The following is a 24,009-nucleotide window of genomic DNA, read 5'->3' as shown; positions in this document are numbered from 1 at the left end:
TAGTATAGTAAGTATAGCAGCCTACCAATAAACCCTTCACTGAGAACACAGACATGGTATTCAAGGCACAAGCTGGCCAGCCAGACTAGTCATATCAGGTAGCTCTGGCTTCAGGTAAGAGGCTCTGCCTTGAACAAATAATGTGGAGTGTGACCAAAGAAGATTCCTAATGTCAACTAGTGTCCCCCTGTAAATATGAATACATATTGTGCATGCAAATACGATGTGCAAGCATACATACACCCACCATGTACATACGTATAAAAAAGGAAGAAAGGTAATTGTCAGGCTTGTTTAACTTGGTCCATACCTAATCTGGACTTGGATATCACTGTACAAGTTCAGTCTTGATTTATAGATGCTCATCCATGGCACTGCGGCTCTTCATTTTTGGCATTATCGGTTCATGAACAGATAAGAATGTATGCAGTTTTTCATCAGGACCGCAAGCTCTTCAATAAATGCACAGGGACTTCATACTAATTACAAAAGCTCAGCCAATAGCTTAGGCTTATTACTAACTAGCTCTTACAACTTAAATTAAACCATATTTCTTATCTACACTCTGCTACATGGTGGTACCTTTTCTCAACACAGCATGTTCATCTGGCTTTTCTCCACCTGTCTTCTTCCCCATGCTCTCTTTTTGCCCACAAGTCCCGCCTAACCTCTACCTGCCCAGTTATAAGCCATTCAACTCTTTATTAACCACGGAAAGTAATACATATTCACACTGTACAAAAAGATCATTCCACAGTACAGGAGTGCAATCAATTTCATTTTGACTCGGTGTCCTTGTGAAACTCTTCCTCATCTAACAATTTTACTGCAAGACTCCAGGATTTTTCACACATGTAGTCCTCTCATCTGAAAAATAGCAATGACACGATTCTTCTAATGCTCTTCCTTTCCAAACGTCTCGTGAACTAAAGGAATTTCAGTTTGCCTATTTGTTTGTTTCCTCAGAGTGGCCAGGACCTGAGAATAGTATTGTAGTGATAACATGCAGTTATAACATGTTAATAACTGATTTCCAAACCATTAAGCCAACACTTTCAACCTTTTACTGAGTGGCATTTTGCTTCAAGTGTTTCTCTTGACTCTAACATTCCACCTTGTGCTTAGAAAAGTTGCTTTCTGTTCTGAGAATTTCATCTATAAAAAAAATTATTGAGTTTTACATGTGCTTTTTGTATTATGGGATATTTATGTATGCATGAATATAACAGATTTAATAATGTTAAATTATCCACAAATTCTTAGAAAAATAAAACCTCAGCTTAGTCAAGTTATCTTTTCTATATATTTACAGCTTCAATTATTTGTTGTTGTTATGTTTGAAAATTCACCTACTCATAATTATGAACAAAATTGAACTGCTGTATCTTAACTAATAGTTTCAGCATATCGACATTATGCTAGTCCAAGGGAGACATTGTGACATACACCTGCAATCCCAGCACTCAGGGGGCTAAGGCAGGAGAGTTGCAAGTTCAGTGCCAGATCTGTCCCAAATAAGACAGCCTCATAAACTGAGCTGGGGAATCTTCATTACTTTTATTCTTTGGAATAGACAAAATATTTAGAATTTTTATCTCACAATTGTGTCATAGTTATCTGATGAACCTACCAGAGTTTGTAGATCCCTTGTGGGAAGATTTTTAATTATGGTTACACGTATTTAATTTTCCCCTCTTTTTCTATTCAACTTCAGAAACGATGCACTTTCAGAAACATCTTAATTATATTTGAGATCTTACTCACAATAGACTCCATAATTAGCATTATTATTTATTAAATTCCTCAAAGCCTTTAATTTCCTGGTTTTCTGATCCTTAATACTGATCTTTTATACTTTTTCTCTTTACTCAACTTGCAAAGAAGTGTTTCTGTTTTCCTGTCCTTGGCAGAAAAGAAGCAATCGAGTTTATTGGTCCCTTTAACGTTATCCCTTTTTATTTCATTGCTTGTTGTTCCTATTGTATTGCTTTTTCTTTATATATACTTTGTATTTATCCTGGGGCTTACTTTGTTTTATTCGGCTTGGTATGATTTTGATAATTCTCTATGTTTAGCGGCCAGCACATTCATCTTCAACTTTTTTTTAGCTACTAAGTTTTGCTCTGTGATATTTTCACTATTCCCCAGCCTTCATTTTTCATTACAAGATTATGATGTATTCTTAGATCAACGTGATATAAAGACTTTGCATATTATTTTTAATTTTAAAGCACATGGTATTACTCTTTAGTGCATTGCTTTGTAATTTGATGGCAATATAGCTGTATCAGGTATTTTTCTGTTGCTGTAATAGGACATTAGGACCTATTTGGGTTTATGGTTCCAGAGCTTTAGGGTCCATCACAGTGGAGATGGCAAAGCAACAAATAGCAGAAGCAGACATGGCAGCTGGAGTTGAACACTGAGAGATGAGAGATTGCAGGAAGCAGAGTGAAGCACAAGACTTTTGAAACCTCAAAAGCCTACCCTCAGTGGCATACTTCCTTGAGAAAGGCCATGCCTTCATAGTCTACTCAAACAGTGCTGCCAACTGGGGGCAATGGATTCAAATATCTGAATTTGTGGGAGCCCATTCTCATTCAAACCACGACAGCAGTCATTCACTGTGTTTATTTGATGGTAGTTCTTTAAAATCTGAAGAGGCTAGCTTCTGGCCTTCTCTTAAGAGGTGTCTACAGTTTTCAATGTTTCTCTGTGAAGAATTTCAGCTATCTAATTCTTGGATACTATACTCCATTTAATAATAATTAATTGAAAGAATTAGCTCAAGCTTTTTAATTAATTATTTTATTTTATATTTTTATTATTTATTTACTTATTTGTTTTTATTTATTTTGGTTTTTCGAGACAGGGTTTCTCTGTGTAATAGCCCTAGTCATCCTGGAACTAGCTCTTGTAGACCAGGCTGGCCTTGAACTCACAGAGGTCTGCCTATCTCTGACTCACGAGTGCTGGGATTAAAGGCAAGTGTTACCATGCCTTTTTTGATATAGTAACTGCTGGAAATAGATCCCTATGATACTGTTCTATAAATAATTACACAGATTTTATTATATTTTGAGACTATATTATTAAATGTGTTAAAATTCAGAATTTACATTTTCCTGCTATATTGGATACTTCCCTCTTATGTGGCGACTGTACTTATCCCTAGTAATACTCTTTTTAAAATATATAGTATTTATGTAACACAACTAACTTAATTTTGTTATAAATTTCAGAATTTTTATGTAAGTGTATTTAGGAACATCTCTTCAATAACATAGATTACGTCTTCCTATTTAATATGGAAATAATTCTGATACTGGAAACTAGATTCCCAATGTCTAATCTTGTCCTATGACTTTTCAAGATTGCTTTTGGCTTTTAGAATTTGGGCTTTTATGTGTACAGGCGTGTTTTGTTCATATTCAGCCTATATGGACTTTTGTGAGTTTCTTGAGTCTGAAACTGCTTCCATAAAAATTGGTAAAAAAACATTGGTTCTTTAAACAACTTTTCTGCCACATTCTCCTTTTCCTTTCCCCATGACATAGGCATGTTGGAATTTTCAATATTGTCACCCACATTATTAAAGCCCTTAAAAGTGTTATTTCTTTTTCTCAATGGGCATTTTCGCCTGATGCTTATCTTATCTATGAGCTGCCTTAACATCATTCGGAATTTGCATGTGTGCGCAGGTGCGAGACTGTGCTTTCTGCTGCTCTGCTTACGCCCTGTCTCTTCAGTCCTCGCTGGCGTACTTGCCCTTGTCTTTAACCGAGCAGGTAAAAGCACTGCAGTGAATTTTGGCTGCTAATTCTGACAGCCGGCTCCGGACAGAACGGGTGTCTCTGTTGATCATCTTATTTCAGGAGAGGGAGAGATATACAGCTCCTTCTATGCTCTGTAACTTTATAGTGTGTTTGGGAAATTGTGACTACCTGGTAAGCTTTATCATCACCTGGAACTGGTGGTCTTCTATTTGGTTTCGTTTTTATAAATGTCTAGATTAATTGAAGTCAAATGAAAATCTTTACCTCTTGGTCTGTAGTTCTGATCTCAGTTCTGATCCTTAATCCTCACTCAATCACTTTTTATCTTCTCCGTGCATGTGTCCTTCCGGAAATGGCTTATATAATAACTTTGGGAAACAGGAAGGCACTTCAATGGTAGAGGACTTACTTAGCATTCCCCAAATGCCAGATTCATTCTTTACCCACACCCAAAATATGAGATTCCTTTCACAGGTTCTCTTCATTTAATGATTCATTCGTTTATTTTTATTTTGAGATACAGTCTCAAAGAGTAGCCCAGGCTAGCCTCAAACTTGCAGCAACCTGTTGGGAGGTATTTGGATATTCTGTGAAAATGTATTGCTGTGATTGGTGTAATAAAAAGCAGAATGACCAATAGCTATGCAGGAGGTATAGGTGGGATTTCAGAGAAAAGAAAGGAAGAGAAGGAGGAATCTAGGTGTTTGGGAGATACCAACAAGCCATGAAGATAGTCAAGTCCAGAGAATGAAAGAAAAATAAAACATAGATTAATAGAAATGGGTTCATTTAAGTTTTAAGAGCTATTAGGAACAAGTCTAAGATATAGGCTGAGTTTTTGTAATTAATAATAGGTCTCCATGTCATTTTTTTGTGAGCTGACAGTCCAAAGGAAAGTCCAATTATAGCAGTCCTTCTGCCTTAGCCTTCTGAGTGCTGGGATTATAGACATGAGCTACCACATCTGCCTTTTGGGGGGGGGGGATTCTTTCTTTGTGTTAGCCATTATGTGCTGATGTTTCATTGTTGTTTTGTTTTGTTTTGTTTTTGTCTTGAATTGGTGAATAGTCATGATTCTGTCAAAAGAATCTTAGAGCAGAAATAAAAACACAGCACATTCACTAATAAATAGTGAATGCATGCTCTGTGGTGACATCAGAACACAGCACATTCTGCACACTCTGCAGTGACCTCAGAACACAACACATTCTGCATCCTCTGCAGTGACATCAGAACACAGCACATTCTGCATCCTCTGCAGTGACCTCAGAACACAGCACATTCTGCATCCTCTGCAGTAGCATCAGAACGCAGCACATTCTGCATGCTCTGCAGTGACCTCAGAACACAGCACATTCTGCATGGTCTACAGTGACATCAGAACACAGCACATTCTGCATCTTCTGCAGTAACATCAGAACACAGCACATTCACTACTAGTGAATTCATGGTCTGATCCTTTTTGATTTCTTAACTTTATCTATCCCTAGCCTATTAAAGACCCAACATTTCAGATAATGATGGAGGAAGGTGGTCAAGTGGAGAACCTCACAGCCTTTACTTATCTAGAGTTTCTAATGAAAGTCCAGGCTCAGACTTGAGGACATAATGGCAGGTTTTAATTGAGTCATCAAGAAAGGTCTGTCTGAAAAGTGACTTTTGAAGCAGGATCAGAATGAAAAGTATCATTGGGCCAATGTGACTCAAGACATTTCGGTTGCTAAAATAGACTTCCTTCTAAAACATTTACTTATCTTGATCTTTTCCTCCGAGCAGCTGCTGTTGGACTCATCTAACCAGGATGTTTGGAATTGTCCCACAGGTCCTGGCCCAGGTGGTGCTATTCATGTGCATGAACACAGCTGGGATCTTCATCAGTTACCTGTCAGACCGCGCCCAGCGCCAGGCCTTCCTGGAGACACGGAGGTGTGTGGAGGCCAGGCTACGCCTGGAGACAGAGAACCAAAGACAGGTACCACATGCAAGACTGTGTTTCGGATGTCACCGAGTCTCTATCCTAGCCCAGGAAGTTCTTCCTTCCAAACACCCTGCTTTGCCAGCGTTCTCTCCAAGTCTATGGGATCCCAGAGTCTAAAAGACTCATGTTAGACTTTGAGTCAATGATGGGGCGCGGTGCGATCAGTAATTAATGATCCGCCAGACTAGCTTAATACAAAATATACAGCTTTAATAAACAGAAGGAAGACTTACACCAGAATCCCAACGATCCGTCCGGACGCAGGAGCCAGGCGAGAGAGAGAGCTAGGGAAAGCGCACCAGCCAGGTTTATAGGTAAATTTTTGCCTTAGGGCAACACGTCCCACGGACAGAATGTGATTGGCTGAACTCCCCTATCAGAGTCAATGTAGGTTGTCCTTATTCTCCACATTAATTGCTTTCTATAAGATATAAATACATTTACTGACTACCTCACTGACACCTGTAACTGACATAACTATTTGGGACCAAGGCAATCATTCTCAAAAATCACCAGCACCTTCTTATTGACATTCCTTCTTTAAAAGTATAAATTATTATTAATGTTTTCACTACCTAGGCATTTAAACTATAAACTCATAGCTGGGTAGTGATGACTCACGTCTTTAATCCCAGCACTTGGGAGGCAGAGGGAGGTGGTTCTCTGTAAATTCTAGATCAGTATGCTCTACATAAATGGTTCTACGACAGCCAATGCTACACAGAAAAATTCGATCTTAACAAACAAAAAAAAAATACTATAAACTCATAAAGATTCTAGTATTTATCAAATTGTTCATACTTCACTCTGGGTTTTGTGAGGTATAGCACACAAAATAAATTCAATGAACCTGAAGCCAAACATTGACTAAAAAATGATGTAAGCAACGAAGTTTAAATGGGGTTAGAGAGTTGGAGAAATGAGTTCCAGTTTGAAAAAAAAAAACATTGAAATAAATAAGAATCTTAGACATATTGCTTTGGGAGATTTATAGAGCTTAAAAATAGTTTGTAGCAAATGATATGCTTTTCCAGAATGAGATATGCTTTCCAAGGATGAAGATTTGCTCCTAGTGCAGCTAATCAGATGTGAAAACTCCATTTATTCCATTGTTTTTTAAAGCAATTGTTAAAGAAAACGTTAAGAATGTACTGAAGACCTGCACTAGAACCAACATACAGGCTCCTAAATGTACGTATCCCTGGGAGTTGTATGCATAGTGGATGCATTCGCGATACCATAGCAGGCTCTTCTTCTTGCAGTCATATGTGTACTGTAACAAATCCATTCTAAACCTTCACTAATGGGTTGTGACATTATGCAGCAGCTGTGAGGGGAGACAGATGACTCCACGTTGCAATTGTCTTTTACTCTTTTGGCTTCTTTGGAGGGGTGCCACCCAGCTCCCAAATAAATCACGCACCAGTCTTATTCTTTCTTCTATATGCCCGACTTCAGCTTGGCTTGTTTCTAGCCAGTTTTTCTTCACTTAAATTACCCCATCCGTCTTTTGCCTCTGGGCTTTTTGCTATTCATACTTCAGTACTTCTTACTTTTACTCTTTTTCTGTGGTTGGCTGGTGGCTGGTGGCTGGCTGCTTCTTCTTCTTCTCTTGTTCCTTCTCTCCTCCCAGATTTTTTCTCTTTTTTTTCTCTGTGTCAGTCAGTCCTGTCTATTCTTTCCCCTTCCTTACTATTGGTCCTTCAACTCTTTTTTAGACCATCAGATGTTTTAGACAGGTAAAGTAACACAGTTTCACAGAATTAAACAAATGCAACATAAAAGAATGCATCACATCTTTGCATCATTGAAACAAATGTTCCAAAGCATAAGCAAATGTACTTAATACTTAAAACAGTATTCTGCAACACTGCATTTTTAAGGCATTTCTTTAGTGGAATCATGAGGAAGTCAACGAACCCGGGTCTGTGCTATAATAGATGTATCAGACAAGCTGGATCCAACCTCCTGGGCCAAGATTCATAGCACAGAAAACACCACTGATCTTGCAGATTCTGCATAAGTGGTGGGGAATTCAGAAGAGGAAACTTCTAAGTTAATGCCTAAAAACATTGCAGAACCTCCTTAATAGCTGTTTTATAGGTTCTCTGAATAGCTCTGAGGATCAGTTAGAAAAATTCTTTCCTGAAAGGAAAGCACTTCATATAACAGAGATCTCCAGGAGTGTATATTGTGTTCCTGTGTGAAGCAGAGCCGTTGCCAGACTAGCACATCACTCTTTCTGTGTGACTTGTGTCAACTCAAAAAAAAAAAAAAAAAAGCTCGCCATGTTAATAATTTATGCAGCTGTTGATCCTGATGGTCTATCACAGCAAGAACCACACTGTGGGTGAGTCTTCAGCATGCTATGTGCAGTGTTTATAAAATACTGGAGACAGTGACAATTGGTGCTTCTTATCCTTAAGGTTCTGTCTTTTCCTGTTCTTCAGTTCCAAGCATGTTATGATCACTGTAATACAGCTATCTAACTTGCTGCATGGATTCTTCTACTGCCATTCATCCCTAATCATAATTCATTTATTTTTTATTTGTATGTGTGTGTGTGTATGTGTGTGTGTGAATGGACATGTATGTATGTGGGAAGATTCTCCTGTCTATGTGTGTACATGGAGAACAGAAGAGGGATGTCAGGTGTTTTCCTCTATTCCTCTCCAATTGCTACTTTTGAGGCATGTTCTTTCTCTGAACCTGGGACTTACAGTTTTCTTGGCTACTCTGGAAACCATCAAGTCCCAGAGACCAACCTGTCGCTGACCCTCTGAGTTTTTTCTAGCCTGTTTTATGAGGTCCAGAATTCAAACTCTAGTCTTAATGACTGTGTAGCAAAAAGCTTTCTCATCTGCCAGGCCATCTCTCCAGATCCTTAGCTTGTATTTTTACTTAATAGAAGGAGAAAGAAATGTGTCAGGATGACAATGTAAACACTCCAAATGCAGACAGTCCAAAGTCCAGTAGAGTTTTATCATAGTCTGTTGCTTCCTAGTGGAGCTGCCTATACTACTGGGTTCTCATCCTTACGGCAGCCACCCATTCTCCAGTCAGTACTTTCTAGATTGCATTTGCATGGCATTAGATAAAGCATATATGAAAATACAAACTTATGAAGCAGTCTTGTTGGTTTTGTGAACAAAAAAAATCTATCACTTAGTAGATTAATCACTGTAAAAGTTAAGGAATATATCCTGTAATCTTATACACCCATATTCACAGAAATAATCTAATACACCTCATATGTTGTTCCGTCTGTCTCCTAGTACCTAAGATAACCGACTCTGTATCATTCAGTGCCAAAGTGACTTCCCACTGACATTTGGTCTCTGCTGCAGGTTCCCATTATCCCTTGGAATGTCCTTTGTGGTAGAAGGGCAAAGGAGTCCAACAAAAGACACACAGGCTTTTGAATGAGAATGTCCTGGATTTGAAAACTTTGCTTGGTTACTATTTTGGTGAGCTGAGAATAATCTGAGTCTTCTTTTCTCTGTCCACAGCAAGGATATAATAATATCCTGCCTGAAAAGCCTTCTTAACAATTTGAAATATTGTGTGCAGTGCCTTTGCAAGTCAGCGAAGAGTTTCCATTAGTGTTATTTTGTATAATTATTTATGTGACTCAGCCAATTCAGCTCAGTCCCAAGAGGACTCATTTGGGAAAACATTATGAATTGGCCTGTCTCATTGGAAATAAGGTAGAGTTCTTTAGCTGGAGGTTAGGCAGCATGGGGGCTCGCCTTAAGCTCGCAGCCGCTAGACCTCATCATCACTACACTTCATCTGTATTTTTCAAAATATTATGTGTCACTGATGAATACATCCCCATTTACCTCTTAGAGCTAATTATAATACTGCAATGGTTCATAATTCTCTACGGTGCAAAGGAGGTACCAGAAGAGCCTAAATAGCAGATGGCAAATGCTATCTGGATAATTATCCCAAAGGATCATTAACAGTATATTTTTACAACTAAAAGTGAAAGCTGAAGAAGCCAGGTTGAACACAAATAGTCACGTTTTACGGGCTTTTACAAGTATGGGCTTTATCTTGTGGTAGGACACAAAGGGGGTATCTAGATAACTTATTGGTTCAATCGCAAGCTGACTTGTTTGTTGTGGATGGGTTACAAGGGGGGAGTTCAACTGAACATTAGGAGCATAATGGTGGGCAGTCATCAGCCCTGGGACTTAAAGTTTATTGGGTAAGGAAGGGGGAAGACATTCCCAAGGGTAGTTGTGGCAGTAGAGGTTGGGTCACAGATAACCTGCAAACATACAGAGAACTCCCTAAAAATAAACACCGTCCAAACTGACCCATGGATAAGATTCAGCACAGTAAAGTAAGACTATCTTGGAAGAGAACACAGTTTGTAGGTGTAACCTATAAAAAGCCTCACGGTTCTTCACTCAACTTGTCATCTGTATGGACATTCATCCATAGTGTAGACAGAGTCAAGTAAGACTTACTTTTCACTCCAGATAGGGTCTTAAGAATGAGTAGAATTTCAGTTATTTAAGATATTGAGGACACTATTGATAGAAAATCTGCTGAGTGTTTGGCATGAAGTTTTGTCTGATTCCGTCCAGGAAGTTGTGCACTTCTTCAGTGGAATACTGCTGCTCTCCAAACACTGAACATACACACCCAGAAGAATGGATATTATATTAATAGACATGCTAATGCAGAAGGGTCAAATTTCATGGGATCCTACACTCAGATAAAGAATTATAGGTAACTAATGAGCACTGGGATGGGAAGAATTATTCTCTCCCAGGGATGAACCCCTATTGTTTACTTAATACAAAGTGAACAGTCCTGAAACCACATACAAAGAAACACAACAACAAAAATGAAACAGATTCGGCAGGTTGTAATTATATATTTGTGCATACATATTGTCTTAGAAAAGGGTTCTATTGCTGTCATGAAATACCATGACCAAAATCAAGTTGGGGAGGAAAGGGTTTATTTGACTCACAATTCCACATTGTAGTCCATCACTGAAGGAAGCCAGTACAGGAACTCAAACAGGAACGTGGAGGCAGGAGCTGATTCAGAGATCCCAGAGAGGTGCTGTTTATAGATTTGCTTCCCCTGGCTTGCTCAACCTGTTTTGTTTTTTTTTTAATATTTTGTTCATTTTACATAACAAATACAGTTCCCCTTCCCACCTGTCCTCCCACTTCCTACTACCTCCCCCCCCAACTCACCCCCTATCCACTCCTCAGAAAGGGTAAGATCTCCCATAGGGAATTAACGAAGAACCCCAACCAAAGCAGTTTAGGCAATGTTCTAATGTCGTGAAGAGATGCCATGATCATACAATCTTTGTAAAGGAAAACATTTCATTGGAACTGGCTTACAGTTTCAGAGGTTTAGTCCATTACCATCATGGTGGGAAGCAGGCACCACACAGGCAGACTTAGTGCTGGAGATGTAGCTGAGAGTTCTACATCTGGATCAGCAGACAGCTGGAAAAGAGAAAGGATGGGCCCGCTTTGAGTATTTGAAACCCAAAGTATACCCTAGTGACACACTTCCTCTGAGAAGGCCACATCTATTCAAACAAGGCCACATGTCCTAATCCTTTCAAATAGTGCCACTCCATATGAACCTATAAGGGACCGTTTTTATTCAGACCACCACAGAGAAGAAAAGATCTGTTTTAGCTTACGGTTCCAGAGGGATAGAGTCCATCATGGTGTGAAGGAATGGAGGTAGGATCACAGTCCATGCACACACAGGAAGCACAGAGAGGGATAGATTCCATCATGGTGTGAAGGAATGGAGGTAGGATCACAGTCCATGCACACACAGGAAGCACAGAGAGAGATAGAGCAAACAGTAAGTGGGGCAGAGGTAAATTCTCAAACCCCCAGCCCAGGTAAGGCTTCCTCTACCAAAGGTACAGTAATCTTTCCAAACAGCATCACTTACTAGAGACCAAGTGTTCAAATGAACCTATGGGAGGACATTTCTCATTCCTCCTTCATCTACATTTCTCTTGTTCCATGACTGCCAGAGATTAGGGCAAAAGCAGCTTCTATCTCTCATTCATCTGATATTCTGACACTTACCTAGCATTTTTACTAACACTTATTTAACTGGATACTATTGAACTTGAACTTTGGCTCTCTTCTCGCTTTTCTTCTGGTGTATATTATTTTTTTAAAAAAAGGTTCTGTGTAAAAGAAAGGACGCCTGTGTCAATCACAGACAACCCCCACTGAAGCTAGTAATTGGGTAAGAATGCTCTTACCCGATTTAGGAAAAGCTGGGACAGACTGAATGCAGACCAACTCGGGGAATTTTCCATCTGAAAGTTACATCTCGGAACATCTCTCTTTGGGGAGTTAGATTCTAATTATCGCAGTTTTTGTAATCCCATTTCTCCTCCCAAATGATCCAAATGGCCCATATTTATTTTAAATATTAAAATGAATTAATTGTTTTCCTTTCAGCTTCGAGAATTGCACAAACCTCCTTATGGTAATCGTGGCATTTCGAGGTGTCTCAGAAGCTCCAGGGGCACTGGAATAAAGTTTCTGATGATGCCATATGTCACCGCAGCAGGAGATTATTTTTGAGTGCAGCAGATGTTTTTACTGTATTACAGCCGTTCTGTTTACCTTAAACGTCTTTGTTAGGAAATAGTGACGTGAAGTAGAGGTTTGGACAATAGGCAGAGTGGCAAAGCTGGGCTTCCCACTGAGTTCTGAGTAGGGTAGTTTGATCTATGTTTCTGCCCCATAGCATCTAGGATATCTTTAAAAATACAGATATAGATGACTAATAAGAAAGAATTAAGGCTGGTTTAAAAATGGAAGAATCTCAAAATAGTTATTTTTTCTCCAGGGATAGGGAACTTACTAGAGTATATTCATTCAGTTGTCCTGCTATCCAATCATCTTTCTTCTAGTCTCCATCCTTTAGATTCAAAGTCATCCCCAAATCACTCATCAAGTTCAACCTTATTTGTAAGTATATCTTGAATTCTTTATTCTCATTTGGACAGAAACATTCACTGTTTCCCACATGTTCTGCACCCTGGCTACACTTGCTCCTTTGTACCTTTCTTCTTACTTGGTATGACCCTCTTTTCTCCCCTAGCCTTATGCATTCTTTTATTTTTTATTTATTTATCATATAGACAACATTCTACCTCCACGTATGCCTGCACACCAGAAGAGGGCACCAGAGCTCGTTATAGATGGCTGTAAGCCACCATGTGGTTGCTGAGATTGAATTTAGGACCTCTGGAAAGGCAACCAGTGCTCTTAACCTCTGAGTCTCCCCTCCTGTTCACCTCATGCTTTCTTGGGTGTTCAGGTCAACCGTTATCCCTCCACAAGACTCCCTCTGAGCACAGCTCTGTAACCTTCCTCAAAGTTCTTTTTGTGCATCTCCTTATAAGCTTAATCTCTTTTACAGTCTCCTGGATCCCTCCTTATATTCTCTATGGAACGAATTTATTGAGATGGAACAGATATTTGCTTTGCCTTCTTCACAATAAGTGTAGTCTCAAAAGGGAGAAAACACAAACCAAGAAAAACAATAGAGTCAATAGACAGGTAGTGGCCTCTACTAATTGTTTTCCAAATATTGTTTCATCTATTAATAGATAACTTACTAGATTAATGACATGCTTTCCTTTTGTAATGTAATTACTCAGGTCCTTAATATTCAAAAACAAGAGCCTAGTCTATCCTTGACCTTTAAGAATGTTAGTGAATAAACGGCAGGCCTCCCATGTATATCAGACAGCCATGGTATATCAAGTTGTAGTAAGACTAAGTGCCTCTTCTCTTACTGAGGCTGCTGAACAAGGCAACCCAGTAGGAGGAAAGTGTCCCAAATTCAGATAACAGATTCAGAGACAGCCCCTGCGTACACTGTTAGTAGTCCTACAAGAAGATCAAGCTATACAACTGTAACATATGTGCAGAGGAACTAGGTCAGTTCAATGTAAGCTCTCTGGTTGGAGCTTCAGTGCCTTTTCCTGAAGAAAAAGGAGGAGGAGTGGATGGGGAGGGGAGAGAGGAATTTGGAGAAAGAAACTGGGAGGGAGAAGAAAAGGAAGGGAAAACTGTGATTGGGCTGGGGAATATTAATTAATCGATTCACTAATAAAAATAAATTTTAAAAAGAGAATGTCAATCAACTCCTGTTCTGTTGATGCCCCTTCGGTATCTATATTCCTTTATATGAATGGCATCAGCATGCTGCTAGAAACATATTCATGACCTTCCTAGCACTGTCTAGCAACAATCTGCTCCTCATAGCTGAATTTTATTAATAATTTCATCTCCATTGTTCGTATATCTTCTGAGTCAAAAATAAAGGGTTATTTCAGTCATCATCCTTTCCCCAATATGTTACATTCTGCACATTCTTGTGATGGTAGAAACAGTTTAAAACTGTGTTATCCAAACTCTACCAAGCACTTAGGAGTATTGGCAGCACATGAGACTGAGGAGAAAAAGTGTGTGAGAGAGTGTGTGTGTGTGGAGCCACAAAGTCAACGCTGGGTGTCTTCCCCAATCACTTTTTGCCTTTCTTTCTTTTGTTATTTATTTATTTATTTATTTATTTATTTATTTATTTATTTATTTATTTATTTTGGAACTGTCTCTCACTGCGCCTAAAGTTCACTGATTTGTCGAAGTTGGCTGGCCAATGAAATTCAGAAATCTGCCTCACGGCCAGTTTTTTTTTGTGCCTGCAGGTGGTCCCAACTGAATTCTCATGCTTGCACAACAAATTTACCAACTAAGCCATCTTGTCATCCTCTGCCAAAATTCCATCCCTCTTCTTAGATTTCCCCTTCAGAACCTCCATCATATTAACACGTGTATTACTGCTATCCAGTTAGATTAGTGTATCATAAATCACATACTGTGGGTCAATCACTCATGTCCCAAAGATTAAAAAGGAGATAGATGAGGTTTTCAATACAATTTTCAGAGTAAATGGGAGTTGGGTAAGGTTGACACTTTCCAACTTAGAATTCTATGTAGCATGTCATACAGCTCCACTCTTAAATAGCAAGCTCCTTGATCCATGAAGAGCTTTGCATTTCTCCACCAAGGCCGCTTCTTTAAATATGTCAGTACTAGAGGGAGAAAGAATTAAGGGCCCAGAATCAGAAAATCAAGAGTGCTCCCTTTCCTCGACACCTCCTATTTTCTCTCCTTCTTTCCAAATAACTTTCTCCGTAATTCACGTCCCACTGTGGGAAAGGCAGTGCCACACATTTACATCTACTTCAGTCTAGAGAAGAGTCGAAAATGAAGTGATGTTATTCAGTCAATCTGGAAGTGTTGGAACTGAGATATAATTGGTCAAACTTAGGTTTGCTGTGAGAAGGACATCACACACAGAATCGTGGCCACTGAGAGTCTTTCCTGATTGTGGGGTGGGAAGGCTTCCAGATGATTCTCAAGTGCCCAGTATTGTCTTCTACTATCTAAAGGTTTCTCTCATTCACTTAGAAAGCCTCCTCTATGGTTCCCAGTCAGAAATTATTTCTTTTCCCTTGACACACAAAAATTTTAGTTTTCATGGTTTTTTGACACTCTGCCAGTGATAGGAGACTATGTTACTTTTTTTCTGGAGAAGTGTGAGCAAACATCTATTTACCACAGGTAATAACAAAACAAAAAAATGATCCCATATAATCCTAACTTGGAGTAATGGGTTTTGGGGGGTTACTCACAAGGACATGAGAGATTCAGAGACAGTTTCATCACCTCTATGTGGGTGATATCTCATGAAATCTGTTTTCCTGGAGCTCCCTACACAACCAACATGCAGTCTTCTCTACCAGGGATTTTTTTTTTTAACTATCTGATAATCCTGGGACAAAGATCTTGTGGATGTGGTAAGTTTTAAGAGCTTCTTGAGTCTTGCATGTTTCATTAGCTTTCTGAGTTCTAGGAAGGGATGTTTCAATTTGGAAAAAAATTGGCTTCCCCACACCAGGTCAGCACTATGACTTCTTTTAGCTGCCGAGAAGGTGTTGAGCCATGAGTAAAGTCTTTGTGTTAATGGTTATTGATTTCCTTGTCACAGCTGTCTTTGCTCTAGAGAACAGTCTTTACTCCATGTGACTAGTCTTCCATCCCTCATCCACCTTTGCAATCTTTCCATGAATCATTTGTATTTGGGGTAGGGTGGAGTAGTGAGGTGAGGGGCGTTTCAAAAAAAGACAAACATGGATTTGAGTCTAGTTTTAAATCCTTTTCACGGTGGCTCTGACTTTAACACCTAATCTCCGTCAAAGATTAGACTCCCTCCATCTTAAGGTTGTACCAGAAAATCAAGCTACGTACGAAAGTACCGGGTCCATTGGTCGACTTAGTGGGGCATCAAGAGGTGTTACTTGAGGATCAGGGTTGATTCTTGGACTATTTGTGGCACATCCTGAGTCTAACAGCAGCAGATCCTCAGAATCTAAAAGTGCGGGCTTTTTTTTTTCTTGCTATTTATGTTCCTATTCAGATTTCCTCCTTGAGCAGTATTCACTTTACACACTCCTCCTGCTTCAAAGAGAGGCCACCACCCTGTGCTCATTTGCATACAATTAACATTTTCAGAGACATTCCAGAAAGAAGAAATCAATCACCATGATGGTTCACCACACCTTTGATCCAGCATGGAGATGTAGGGAGCCACAGGAATCTAAACAGAGCTGGGACTTGATGCTTAATATAGCCCACTAGGAAATACGGAAGTGAAGTCCTGCTCTGCTACTTAGATGCAAGTGTAGCCATGTTTTTAAGTAGTAAAACAGAGAAGAAAAATAAAAAACATATAATTTAAATGACCCAGGCCTATCACAGTCTAGTTAACTGGATTTCAGTGTATGTCCATTGACTGGTGTTATACACCCTTTATTTTGCATAAGGGGAAACAATCTAAAAATACTTTCATAGAAATCTCAGTACAAAACCATTCCATACTCTTGTTCCTTAATATTTTGTCTCTGTCTCATTTAAAGGAAATTTATTAGAATAAGCTTCATTGGGAGGGGTTTTGCTTTGTTTTTAGTTCTCCACATAATATTATCCATTTTTTTCCTTAAAAACAAAGCCTATTTTCTTTCACACTCCTCTTTTGTTGGTAACACCACACTTAACTAAATCTGAGCACACTAGTAGTGACTATAACTGGTATAAACAGGTTTAGAAAGATTTCTTGCTTCATGTTAAAGAGAGAATTTTTTTATTGTTGTTGATGTTTTTACTTTTTTAATTAAATTAATTTGTTTACTTTACATCCCTAGCACAGTTTTCCCTCTCTCCTCCCCTCCCATTCCTTTCCCCCACTTACTCTCTGCCCATTCCCAATCCACTCCCCTCTTTTTCTGTTCAGAAAGGGACAAGCCTCTGAACATAAAGAAAATATGGCACATCAAATTACAGTAGGCCTAAGTGCCTTCTTTTGTATTAAGGCTAGGCAGCTCAGCCCAGTATGAAAAATAGTGTCCCAAAAGCCAGTCAAAGTGTTGTGAACAGGTCCTGTTCCCACTGTTAGGAGTCCCAAAAGAAGGCCAAGCTACACAACTGTCATTTCCCTTGCCTCCTTCCCCAAATAGATGCTGGATTTTACAAAAGCCTACAATAGCCAATAAAGGGTGTTCCTACAGGTCTCTCTACTTCATCATCTTGTCTTCATTCATTCCTGTTGTCCAACAAAGTTTGCAGTTCATCTCTACAGAAGCTACAACTATTGCACATTGTTAAGATGTAAATATTTTGTCTTTATAATTCTTGATTCCCCTCAAAGTATTTTAATTATCACATATATTATTTTGTATCCCTTTGTAATATGTAAGAGACCTAATGTTGATGTCTGGTCTGATGTCATCACTGCATTATTGCAGTCATCATTGTCCACTAGCCAATTAGACTGCAAACAAGCAGGCAGAATGAAGATGGTCCGCTGGCTGGCCCCATGTGGAACGCAATGCCTACAAACCCATTCCTCACTGCACTGCAGTTTGTCAGATGCATGGCTGAGTAGTAGAGGATACTGCACAACAGACTGTAGAGTGGTAGGAAAAGACCAGGACAACCCCAAGTGACTCATTGCATCCAAAAAAGAATGTTTTCTAAATTCCGTATCAGAGTCCACAGATGTATGTAGCCATTCGAGATCATCAATTACTCTGTGTCTGAGGACAATCACCTAACCTCTCTGTGCCTGGATTTCCAAATCCAGGAAACAGTGACAATAAACACATCTACCTCACCAGTCCTGGAGATCCTATGAGATGATCACACATGAGCCTGACACATAGCAAGTGACCTATTTAGATCTCTCTTGGAAGCCTTGAGCTCAATACTTCCTGATCCTCTTAGCATTCTGCTGTGTCTTTGTTAGAGGGAGGCCACCGCTTGTTCATTCCTTGCCATCTGGCTAGCTTTGACCTGAAATAATCACACAGAAACTATATTAATTAAAACACTGCTTGGCTCATTAGCTCTAACTTCTTATTGGCCAACTTTTACATCTTAATTTAACCCATCTCTATTAATCTGCATATCACCATGAGGTCATGGCTTACCAGCAAAGTTTCAGCACATCTATATCCAGCGGCAAATCTATGGCATCCCCCTGACTCTGCCTCCTCCCAGCATTTCATTTAGTTTTTCCTGCCTACCTAAGTTTTGCCCTATCAACAGGCTAGGGCAGTTTCTTTATTCATTAATGGTAATCACAGCACACAGAGGGGACTCCCACATCAGTGACTTGGTTTGGTTTGGATTGTGCTGGACTGGATTTGGATTTCGGGGGCAGAATCTTACTCTATAGCCTAAACTGACTTGGATCTCTGTCATCCAGGCTGCCCTTGATCTCATGATGATACTGTTGCTTCTTCAGCTTCCGGGGTGCTGGGATTACAGGTGTGAGTCACTACACCCAGTTTTCGTATTTTCTTTAAACAGAAAATCAAACAAAGTCATCAGCCTGTCAGACACTGAAATGATTTTAAGTAAGTATAAAAAGATACAAATTGAGATGTTCACCATTCAAAAAGATAGAAAACTCAAAGAAACTTAGATTGTATCTTAGGCTGTGAAGGGCAGCTCATGCTTGTGTCTGAAAAAAATGAAAGAGAAAACTAATGAGTGTGTGAATGATGCATGCAATGTCTGGGTAAACTTGATTGATAATGATATAGTTCATGGTATTCATGTGTAAATTAGGTATTTTTAATTTGAATTTATTTATTTTTTAAATTATTTCTCATTTTACATATCAAACCCAGTTCCCACTCCTCTTGCTTTCTCCACTTTCCCCCCACCCCACCCCTATCCACTCCTCAGAGAGGGTAAAACTTTCCATGGGGAGTCAACAAAGTCTAGCACATAGCTTTGAGGCAGGACCAAGGCCTCCCCGTAACCCTCCAAAGAGAATGGGTTCCAAAAAGTCAGTACAAGCAGTAGGGATAAATCCTGGTCTCACTGCCAGTGGCCCCATAGTCTGCCCTAGTCATACAACTGTCATCTGTATTCAGAGGGCCTAGTTTGGACCTATGCTGGTTCCCTCACAGTCAGGCTGGAGTTGGTGGGCTCCCATTAGCTCAGGTAAGCTGTTCACTAGCTAGAACAGCTAAGATAAAAAACACCAATGATAGCTTGTGCTGGAGATGATGCAGAGTAAGGAGAATACTCCTCCATTGCTAGTGGGAATGCAAACTTGTATAATAACCACTTGGGAAATTTGTATGGCAGTTTCTCAGAAAACTGGGAATTAAACTACCTCAAGACCCATCAATATCACCCTTGGGCATATACCCAAAAAACGCTCAATCATACTACAAGGATATTTGTTCAACTATGTTCATAGAGGCACTATTTGTAACAGCCAGAACCTGTAAACAACCTGGATGCTCCTCAACTGAAGAATAAATGAAGAAAATATGGTACATCTACACAATGGAGTACTACTCCACGGTAAAAAGCAATAACATCTTGAAATTTTCATGCAAGCGGATGGAACTAGGGAAAAAAAAAACATTCTGAGTGAGGTAACCCAGACCCAGAAAGATGAGCATGGTATGTACTCACTCGTAAGTGGATACTAGCTGTAAAGCAAAGGATAAGAAGCCTATAGTTCACAACCCCAGAGAAGCTAAGTAACAAGGAGAACCCTAAGAAAAACATATATAGATTCCCCCTAGGAAAGGGAAGTATACAAGATCTCCTGAGAAAATTGTGAGCATGGGAGTGGGAGGAGAATGGAGGGTGGAAGGGGAGGAGAAGATGAGAAAGGGAGGGGATGGTAGAAAGATTTTTTTATATATAATTTTTCTAGTTCTAAGCAGAAAATGGACCAACTTCATACTTAACTTCTGAAAGAAAAGTGATAATTCAGTTCATTAACCAGTTGGTTTTCACGTCCAGGTGCCTAAATCTCAACTTTTGGGAGGGAGAGACAGGCAGATCTCTGTGAGTTCGAGGCCACCCTGGTCTACAGGGTGTTCAAGACAGGCAAGGCTATGCAAAGAAACCCTGTCTCAAAAAATCAAATAAAAAAGAGGAGGAGGAAGAAGGAAAGGAAGAAGAAGGTCAAATTGGAAGGAGAGTGCTGCAGACGCTAAAAGTCTACCACAGGAGCACTTTCTTGGGATGTTTTATGGAAGAAAAGCTGTGAAGAGGCAAGGCTGGGTTCTGCGCCCTCTGAGGTATTCCTTCGCAGCGCCGGCCTTGCCAGGTTAGAGGCCATAAAGCAAGTGAGAAGTTTGGCAGCTTGCGTGACTAGACAGACTGGCTGTAAATAACTTCTTTCTGACCTTGCTCCTTTACCTGGGACACAGATTTAGTAATCTCTACCTCACTGAGTTGTGCTGACAATAAAATGGGACGATAAATAGAAAGATAACTTTAAATGTAAGTACACTACAGGTTTATTTTAAAAAAATCATTGCTAATGACAATTATTGATATTTTGTGTTGTGTTTGACAATGATATATAATCTCCTAATGGTGCAAACAAAAGGCTGCATATTTGAATCTTAACTCTTTTTTAAACCTCCAAATTAGGTCCTCCAAATGCTACTACAATAAGATGTCCTTCACATTAATTAATGTGAAGAGTTCAGTTCCACATAAAGTTAAACCTTTTTAATTTTAGCAGATGAGTATATCAGCTTTCTATCAATATAAACATACTAGAATTATAAAATTGAATTGAAAATTAAGAATTTACTGTGTCAGGGATAGTGTTAAGAAAGCCTCCTAAAATCTGTACCATATCATAGTTCCAGTCAGGTAGCTATGGAAACGGCTGCATATTAATATTTGAAAAAGGCAAGAGTTTTTCACATCTGACTACACACAGCCATAGGCTAGGTGGTTCTCTAATGCAATGCATCTTCAAACACTTAACGAAAATGAAATGTAGCTTGTCTTCTCAGGTGTGTGCTCTCATGAAGCTGATGAAGGTCAGGCTTGAGGGCCCTGTACTGGAAAAGACCCTTTGAGGCCTCAGAAAGGCTACTGGAAGTTAGTAGCTATTGTTTTTAGTTTTCATTCCTGCATATCCTCCAACTTGCTGAAGTGTTAGGAGCCACCCGGGCTGGAATGGGCTTCTACTTCCATAGAATAGATGGCATCATCTTTCCTAACACACCTTCAGTACCAAAGCCTTCACTCTGTAGTGTACAAGTTCTTGCCTCTTTTAAGAAGCATAGGGTGTTAAAATGGATACATCCTTAATGTCTCCCATGCTTTTACTGGGAAAAGAAAAACTAATGATGTAGATATTTGATGATGTAGCATTTGCAGCTATCCAAAAATATACACGGTCTTTCACCATGTTAAAACAACAGTTGATAGCTTTTTAAAACTCACTCCTGTCCCCTAACACCAATTGTAGCAGGCATTTTAATTATTTCTTTTATTTTTGAGCTTATAATATAATAACATAATCTCCCTTCCTTTTACTCTTCCCAAACTCTCCCATATACCACCCTACCCTGCCTTCCTTCAAATTCATATTCTTTTCGTTAATTTTGTTGTTCCATGCACATAGATGACAGATAGATAGATAGACAGATAGATAGATAGATGGATAGATAGATAGACAGATAGATAGATAGATAGATAGATAGATACATGCATACATACACAATTTATACATATACATACATATATGCATATTCCTAAATAATACATGCTCAATCAATGTAATGTTATTTGTGTCTGTGTTCTTGGGGCTGACCAATTGGTGAGTTCCTCCTTGAGGAAGACTCTTCTTCCTGCTCTCAGCTGTTTTGGTTGTCTTTAGTTCTTCTTGTAAGTTTGAGGTCTTGTGGTCCCCCCCCCTCCATTCTCTTTGGCATGTTTATTGATGTTGTACTTATTCATCTAATGTTTAAGGAGCCTTGCTGGTGAGACTTTACTAGTTTAGTTCCATGTAGATTCCAGTCCCAATTGATAATTCTACAAAACAGTCCCAAACCTAAGGCTCAAGGAACATGAGAGGAGCAGGGCAGAAAAAATTTTAATAACCATGGGATCCAGGAGTTTACCGTACAATTGTGTCTTCTAGTAATGCAGCACATATTTTAAGAATTTCTGACATATTAAAGGAGTTTCTCATTATTGAAGGAAATATCCAATATCTAATGTCAAGTTTGCTGGGACCTGTGTTTCTCAACCTTCTGTGTAAGAACTACACAGGACAGTTTTATTCTGAGTGAATTTACACCGTGCATAAACAGCGTAATTGGTAAGTTGACATGAGGGTCCCACAGACCCAATTTTGATTCCGAGGGTTTCATGCTAGGAGCTGTATAGTCTTGGATAAAAGAATATATGCCATAATGTGCTTTACCTTTCTTACTTGTTGACTTAGGATGTCCCAGTCTACCTTCTGAGTCACTGTGAAACATATTTGAAATAAATGCTCATAGTGGAATTGTCTAAGAGATTGTAATTAGACACCCCTTCCACACTCTCAGGGGTGTCCTGGTAGCCCCATAATTCCCAGAGTGGCAGAAATGTTTCTGAACCCACTTTCCAAGAGACTTGCCTGTTACTCAGAAGGCAGGACTACAGTGGTCACCCGGCAGCACACTCTGAGCCTGGTGTGTATCACGGATGATTACTATTTATTGAAGGAAATTGAATTGAATAGTCAAATAGAGTCAAATAGGCATGCTCTTTTGGTGTCTAATGGAATGGTGGAAATATGTGCGGTGTGACATTTGCAAACACGTAATCAGAAGGACTTCCAGGGCATACATAATTTGTAAAGAACTGGTGAATTTTTGAAAGGATTTTTGAGAGAACTGATGAAATTTTAAAATGCTCTTTTTTCTTCTCCTCTCATCTCTGCCACCATTAAATAAGAAGGCAGCACTATTCTTGTCCACTGACCTTGGAGGTGGATGAAGAGATCAGTTGTCTTTCTGTAAACCTTGCTTTCTGCGGGGATTTTGAAGGACAGAGGTTGGCAAGCCCCTATTATTCCTGTAACCTATGTAATTAGTTACAGAGCTGTATTGTCTTTCACATCTACCCCAACGAAATATGGACACTAGCCACTTTGGGGTACTCATAGAGATTGTCACTGGACACCGTGGAGCTACTGACAAAAATGAGAAGTAACTGAAACACAGCCTCCATTTAACATCTCAGGCTTGCAGGAGTGCATCTAGTTGGCCAAAACATCAAACCCCACACAGAGATAAGCAAATGAGGAACATGAAGTTATGCTCCTTCCTCTGAAGGGAGCATTCCTTTTGCTTTGTTTGCTTCTCTTTGATAAATTAATTCAGTTTCGAGCCAGTGTTGTCATCTATAAAACAAGATGGTAAAATATCCACTTGCTTATGTGTACACATAAAGTGCCAGTCTCTCCATATAGAGATACAAATGTAGATAGCGATATATTTATAACTATGTGTCTACATATGTGTGTGAATATGCATATAACCAAAACACAGATATATGCTGTAGGTATTTCTCAAGCAGAATTGTTATGTAAATGTTTGCAATCCACACTATTTAGTTAATTTCTGTTGTCTGTGATTTCCTTCTAAACACTGATATTGAATGAAAAGACTTTCTTGCCAGGCCACAACCTGCAGAACTACAGGAAGAGAGACAATATTTGTTCTGATTCATTCAAAAAAAAAAAAAAACAAACCAAAACTGAAATAAAATCTTCTATTATTGACCACTTTTTTTATTCATTTTTAATACTAAAAGTGTGAAAGCAAAGAAATAT

At 39.2% G+C, this 24,009-nt stretch overlaps 1 protein-coding gene across 3 annotated transcripts in view; it reads left to right on the top strand.

The window, feature by feature from the left end:
• The window catches only part of Adcy8 (adenylate cyclase 8), a 215,987-nt gene that overhangs the window by 42,100 nt on the left and 149,878 nt on the right, over positions 1-24,009 (top strand). For all 3 annotated transcript variants that reach the window (XM_085678921.2, XM_048457362.3, XM_048457363.3), the window contains exon 2: positions 5,599-5,748. In XM_085678921.2, coding sequence (XP_085535047.2) covers positions 5,599-5,748 — 150 coding nt within the window. The remainder of the gene's footprint in view (positions 1-5,598; positions 5,749-24,009) is intronic.

Source organism: Myodes glareolus, chromosome 19 (genome assembly GCF_982192425.1).
Source record: "Myodes glareolus chromosome 19, mMyoGla1.1, whole genome shotgun sequence".
Taxonomy (NCBI): domain Eukaryota; kingdom Metazoa; phylum Chordata; class Mammalia; order Rodentia; family Cricetidae; genus Myodes; species Myodes glareolus.
The sequence above is the reverse complement of the archived record's forward strand: the minus strand, read 5'-3'. Positions and strand labels throughout refer to the sequence as shown.